General features: G+C 45.2%; 1 protein-coding gene across 1 annotated transcript in view; it reads left to right on the top strand.

Annotated features, from left to right (window-relative positions):
- The first annotated feature begins 6,147 nt into the window (after nucleotides 1–6,147).
- Nucleotides 6,148–6,926, top strand: part of HMGCL (3-hydroxy-3-methylglutaryl-CoA lyase) — a 22,513-nt gene continuing 21,734 nt past the window's right edge. Inside the window, exon 1 of the mRNA XM_007935873.1 lies at nucleotides 6,148–6,207. Within this exon, the coding sequence (XP_007934064.1) occupies nucleotides 6,148–6,207 (60 nt within the window). The remainder of the gene's footprint in view (nucleotides 6,208–6,926) is intronic.

The raw sequence follows: 6,926 nt of genomic DNA, 5'->3' as shown, positions 1-6,926 counted from the left end.
AGGCCAGTGGAAGCAGCAGTCAGGACATTAGAAAACATGTAGCACTGAGCAGGTTGGCTGCGAAGAAACTCTTTCAAGTGCTGAGGAGCAAGGATGTCTCCTTGAGGACTAAGGTGCGCCTGATACAGGCCATGATATTTCCAATTGCTTCGTATGCATGTGAGAGCTGGACAATGAATACGGAAGACTGAAGAAAGTTGATGCTTTTGAGTTGTGTTGCTGGCAAAGAAAGCTGAAAGTACCATGGACTGCTGCTAAAAGAACTAACAGATCTGTCCTGGAGAAAGTGCAGCCGAGATGCTCCTTGGAAGCGAGGATGGCCAGACTTCGTCTCATCTACTTTGGTCATGTTGTCAGAGGGGACCATTCCTTGGAGAAGGATGTCATGCTTGGTAAGGTGGAGGGTCGACGAAAGAGGGGACGGCATTCAATGAGATGGATTGACACGGTGGCTGCGACAATGGGCTCAAGTATAACAAGGATCATGGAGCTGGTGTGGGATCAGGTGGTGTTTCGTTCTGCTGTGCATGGGGTCGCTATGAGTCAGAAGTGACTCAACGGCACCTAACAACAATAACATTACAACAATTGTGAGGATGGTGCAAGACTGGACAGTGTTTTGTTCAGTTGTATACAGATAGGGTTGCTAAGGGTTGATACCAACTCAAAGTGCCTAATAGCATTACCTAAAGCAAGGAAGGAGCCTGGTGGTGAAAAGGTTAAGCCTTAGTCTGCTAACCAAAAGGTTGGCTCATTTGTGGAATAGTGCCTAAGGCATTTGACTGCTAACCAGAAGGCTGGTGGTACAAACCCACCAGCCACTCCTTGGAAGGAAGGTTGAGCAATCTACTTCCATAGTGATACCGCTTTGGAAACCCAAGGAGGGGTCGCTGTGAGTTGGATCCGACTCAACGGCAGTGAGTTTGGTTTGGTTAGAATGAGGTGCTCTGATGGTCTAGTGCCTAAGGTATTTGACTACTAACCAGGAGGCTGGTGGTTCAAACTCACCAGCCATTTCTCGGGAGGAAATCTTTCGAGTCACATCCAACTTGACAGCAGCTCTGCTGGAAAGAGAGGAAATTTATTCATGTAAATATTACAGCCTAACAGTTCTTCTGTGTCACATGGGGTTCCTTTGAGTTGAAATATACAGTTGATGGCATTTAGGTGCACCTAGCACTGGTGGCATAGTGCCTAGGGTATCTGACTGCTAACCAGAAGGCTGACCGTTCAAACCCACTAGCTGCTCTGTGGAAGGAAGATGGGGCAATCTACTTCCATAATGATTTACCACCTCATAAACTGAATGGGGTCTCCATAAGTCAGAATCAACTGAAGGCAGTGAATTTGGTTTGGTTTGGTTTTGATTATGGTTATTGTAGATTCGCACTGCACCACCGGAGCTCCCTTGCATTGCCAAGAAACAAACAAACAAACAAACCAAACTCACTGCAATCTAGTCAGACCTGACTCACAGCGACCCCTCTTCGGGTTTCCGAGGCAGTATCACTATGGAAGTAGATTGCCCAACCTTCCTTCAGAGAAGCGGCTGGTGGGTTTGAACCTAGAGCAAGGAAATAATCTCTTAGCTTGCCCAACCTGCTTCACAAACCAAAGCAATTTCAAAACAAAACAAAACAAACAAACAAACAAACAAAAAAAAACAATGAGAAAGCCTTATACCATAAAACCAGAAGGCCTGAAATTGCCCTGGAATTGCCTTGCATCTGGCTTCTCCTGTATTCCCAGAAGCCAGCACAGGCTTGTGCCTTAATAATAGCAACATATCTCTTTCAGAAATTATTTCATATTCTTTGTAGAGTTTGAAGAAGAAGGAAGAAGAAAGAGAGAAATAGTGGTAGCATGCAGTAAAAAAGAGACATGCACTGGAGTCTGACCTGGGTCTTGAATTACCTGTTGTTGTTTTGTTGTTATGTGCCATCGAGTCCTACCCAACTCATAGCGACCCCTCCTTGGGTTTCCAAGGTGGTATCACTATGGAAGTAGATTGACCAACCCTACGGAACTAGATTGTCCAACCTTCCTTCCGAGGAGTGGCTGGTGGGTTTGAACTGCCAACCTTCTGGTTAGCAGTCAAGTGCCTTAGGTACTACGCTACCAGAACTCCCTTAAGTTACCTAGCATATATGATTTTAGGAACATTGTTTAACTTCTCTTGAGCTTCGACTTCCTCATTTCTTTTTTGTTTTGTTCTTTTAAATTTTTATTGGGAGCTGGGTGAAGGTTTACAGAGCAAATCAGTTTTCCATTTAACAATTCATATACATTTTGTTTCACGCCACTGATTGCAATTCCCACAATGCAACAACCCACTTTATCTTTGTGTTTCCCAGTTCCATTCGTCCTTTTTCCTATCCCTTCCTGCCTTCTGAACTTTGTCCTTTAGCAAATGCTGCCCTTTTGATCTCAGTTTATTGTTTTCCCTCCCTAGTGTTCACCTTTTAGGCCTGTCTGTTGTTTGGCTGAAATTGAGCCACAGGACTGAGTCCAGTTCCAAACTTGAACAGTGACTAAGGGCCATAGTTTCAGAGGTTCTATCAGTTCCTATCCAACCAGTGAGACTTGTCTTTTTTGAGTTTTGTTCCACATTTTTCTCCCACTCTATCAGTACCTTCTAATAGGATCCCTTTCAGAGTGGTAGATAGTGGTAGCCAGGCACCATGGAGTTCTTCTGGTTTCAGGGTCATGGAGTCTGAGGTTCAGATGGTCCACTAATCTTTGGGACTAATTGTTTCCTGTGTCTTTGATTTTCTTCACTCTCCTTTGCTCTGGTTGAGGAGAGACCAATATTTGCACCTTAGATGGCCACCCACAAACTTTTAAGACCCCAGTTGCTACTCACCAAGGTAGGGTGTACATTTTCTTTGTGGATTATTTTGTGCAGTTGACCTTGATGTCCCTTAAGACTATGGTTCTAAGCCCCAGGCCCAGTGACTCATTCCCTCATGGTGTTCGGTTATAGCTAAGAAGCTTTCATAACTTTGCCCCTTATATGCTCTAGTATATCCATGGATATATTTGTAGCATATGTAAATACATATGGAGAAATATCCTCAATCAAAGCATATATATTTTTATTGGTGTAGTACCACTCACCTTCCCACTTGTTCAGCTTGCTTGTCTATGTTTCCACCTGTAGATTATTGTCATTTCTGTTATTGCAGGATTATGTAGGTAATAGTATTTATCTCTGTTGCCTTTAACTCTTATGCTCCTTCTGATAGCGGACAAATGCAGCTCTTAGTCACCTGCCATGAGGAGAGCTAATTACTGTACAACAAAACCAAACCAAACTCACTGCCAACGAGTGAGATCCAGTTCATAGGACCCCTCCGTGGGTTTCCGAGGTGGTATCACTATGGAAGTAGATTGTCCAACCTTCCTTCCAAGGAGTGGCTGGTGAGTTTGAACCACTAGCCTTCTGGTTAGCAGTGAAATGCCTTAGGCACTATGCCAGCAGAGCTTCCACTGGACAACAGGAGGAGGTGAAAAGCAAGAGGGTTCACTGAGTATTGATACCCAAGGAGACAGAAGAACTGTGCTCACCAAAGACTGTCTCCCCGAGCTGAGAAAAAGAATTTTTAAAGGGATTTGGGCTAAGGGGTAGAGGGTTTGAGGGATGCTGATAAGGCCTTCTTTTGGTTATCAGGAGGAGTTGACTTTGCTTTGCCATTTTTCTGTCATTCCTCTGGTCAGTGATATACAACGAGCCTTAATCAGGAGAAATAGTTTTATGATTCCCTCCTTCCTGTCCAGGAAGATTAACTTTACAAGGAGAATGTGGGAGTGTATACACTCAGGCCTCCAAGGAAAGATAAGGAGGAATGTGGGGGTTTGTGCACTGGGGTGAGGAGGCCAGAAGGCCTGTAAGGAGGGAGAGAAAAACAATGTTAAAGGTTGGTTAAGGTGGCTGTTCTCTTAGGCTGTTTTACTCTCTGGGGCCTATAACACTCCCAGGATCTTCCTTTGCCCTGATCATTTTTTGCTGACCTTCCTTATTGGAAGTAGTGCCTAAGGCATTTGACTGCTAACCAGAAGGCCAGCTGTTCAAACCCATCAGCCACTCCTGGGAAGGAAGACTGGGCGATCTACTTCCGTAGTGATACTGCCTCAGAAACCCAAGGAGGGGTCGCTGTGAGTTGGATCCAACAGCAGCAAGTTTGGTTTGGTTTGGTTTCCTTATTAGATGGCTTCCTCATTTCTAAAGTGGGAAGAGTAGTATATCTATCTTATAGAGTTTGTAATAACTAACTTATCTAAAGCTCCTATATATCATAACTGATATATAAAAAATCTTTAATAAACGGTAGCTGCTATTGTAATATTCTTATAAGCTCAGTGAGGCCAGGTTACAGTGCAAACCATGCAAACAAAGACAGCACCTTGGTTAAAATAAGATCTCAGCTGAGGGGGACCCTGAGCAGAGTCTGCTACACTTGGTATTAGAAACACCACAGTGACCAACCAGTTAAAATCTCTGTCCTGTAAGCACTCACCTCTGAACTGGGCTTGTAAATAATTTACATTTGCAGTTTGCCAAGGGGCAGACAGGGAACAAGGAAGGACACAACTATGTGGGAGTGCCAGCAACTCTGGAACTGGAAAGAACTGGGCTTGCCTAAAGATAGTCACGTTAAAAAAAACCAACACACTCTGCTAGCATCTTTGGACCAAGTTCAGCCTTCTGGCTGCAGATTTAGAATTCTGTGAGTAGTTTTCTGGGCGCTATGACAAAAGAAAATTTCTGGTGCCATGGAAGCCTAGTAGAACACTTATTATGCCTCATTCTCTCCCTAGCTAAAACCTGAGCTCCTTGAAGGCAGGGGCATTGCCTTCTCTATCTCTCCCTGGGAATACCAAAGCCAGTGAGTGCACTTACCAGTTGCCTATCCATATGGCAGCCACAATGTAAAATGCAAATTTGATCAGGTCTCCCAATCTGCTCTTTGTTGGCTGCCACCCACCAACCACTCCTCAGAAGGAAGGTTGGGCAATCTGCTTCCGTAGTGATACCCCCTTGGAAACCCAAGGAGGAGTCGCTATGAGTCGGGTTTGACTCGATGGCACATAACAACAACAACAACTGAGTCAACGGTGGACTCAAGGAGACCCCATGCACAAGGAATTGACACTCTCCTCTGCTTAAAACCCTTCAAAAACATTACTCTTTTGTTGTTGTTGTTGTTATGTGCTGTCGAGTACTCTTAGAATTGTTATTAATGTGTTCTCCAAAGCCCTGTGGAATGGACCCTGCCACCCTTGACCTCTTCCCAGTCTTATGTCTCCTCCCGACTCCCTCCCTCCCCTCTCCCTAGTCTTTCCGACCTTCTTTCCATCTTTCTAAAACAAAGTTGTTCAGACACTTCTGATTGCAACCCACAATAAGAAATTTATTTTACATTGCAATCTGGTTGACACGTGAAACAGTCCTTAGCTTTACTACTCATCAATGAACTCTGGTATTTTCTATTATATTTCTTTCTTTCTTTTTTTTTTTTTTAAAGACAGTTGGTATTCACTTCATTGAATTTATGACCAGTTAAAGGGTCTCAACACGCGTTTTGAAAAATTCTGCTCTAAGCATTTAATTTCTTTGTCTCAGGGTATTCACACATCTACTCCCTGGGCTCACCTGGATAAACCTTACTCAGCCTTCAAGACATGAAATCAAAGGATGTTCCCTTCTTTGGCACCAACTGCCTGAATTTGAATTCTGAAGATCCTGATGAATTTGAGTTAAAACATGCAGAGAACTCAGAAGAGTGGGTAGCAAATACTGAGTGTTCCTTCTTATTACAGTATTATTGTCAAAGTAGTAATTATCTATTCGTGTGATTATTAATGTCTGTCCTCTCAGCTCATAAACTCATAAAGCCAGAGACTTTGGTTAATACTTTCTCATCTTTATATCTCACAACAACAGTAAACATTCAGTAAATAATGACTAGGGCAGACCCGTCCAGGAATAAATAGGAAGAGCCTAGAGGCGGTGCCAGCGTAGTGCGTCATTGCCTTCGTTTCGGAGGCCCCGCCCCCGAGGACGCGGCTACGCTCGTTCGGAGCGCTCGCCACCGCCGGCAGTAGCGAGGGACTCAGCTGGGCGGCGGTGGGGGAAGCAGGGCCAAAATGGCGACAGTGAAGAAGGCGATGCCGCTGCCACTGCTGGGCTTGGCATCCCTCCGGGCTGTAAGTGCCTCTCCTGGTGAAGGGACGGCCTCCAGGCACCGTGACGGTCGGGGTGAGAGGTTTGGCCTTTGGCACCTGCTTTCCCAGAGGCGAACTCCGACAGCTTCTCAGGGCGAAGTCTTGAGGGCCATGGAGTCTTGGACATTCCTTGTCCGCCTTCATATAAAGCTCTTGAGGGATATAGGGAAAGAGACTGGCAGAGGGGGAGCGACCTGCCTAGGAGTCGACCTGCGGGGCGAACCCAGGCGTCCCGATTCCCAGTCTAGGTCTCTTCCCCGAGACCGGAGCTCCTTTCTCCTCTAGTTGAACCTCAGACCTCTCTAACCTCATTAGTGAAAATCACGAACACTCCTCTTTCCGCACGGTGGCCCCCGCTGTCTCCCTTCCCTGCTCTTATTGCTCTGGAGGACGCTTAGATCGCTATCCCAGCATACCGAGCAGGACTTGGGGCCAGGCTGGGATTCCCCTGAAATTGTAGTTTGGGCGTGTTCGATCCTGACGTTTTTCCATTCTCCCTTGCTCAGTGAGTGGATGGAAAGTGTAGGAGACCTAGTTGTGTAAAGGGTTAAATAAGTTGTGTTGGTTTGTTGCTTTCTAAGTTGAGTGCCATAGAGGTTTTAGAAATGGATAACATTAATCACATGGTGGTTTTGGAGGTTAGAGAAGGTGTAGGTAAAACATTTGGCATTGTCCTGGCTCTTACGTCATCAGTTAATGGT

Source organism: Orycteropus afer, unplaced genomic scaffold (genome assembly GCF_000298275.1).
Source record: "Orycteropus afer afer isolate SDZICR_OR568_19922 unplaced genomic scaffold, OryAfe1.0 scaffold00031, whole genome shotgun sequence".
Taxonomy (NCBI): Eukaryota; Metazoa; Chordata; class Mammalia; order Tubulidentata; family Orycteropodidae; genus Orycteropus; species Orycteropus afer.
Note: the sequence above shows the minus strand (reverse complement) of the source record. Positions and strands in the feature narration are given on the sequence as shown.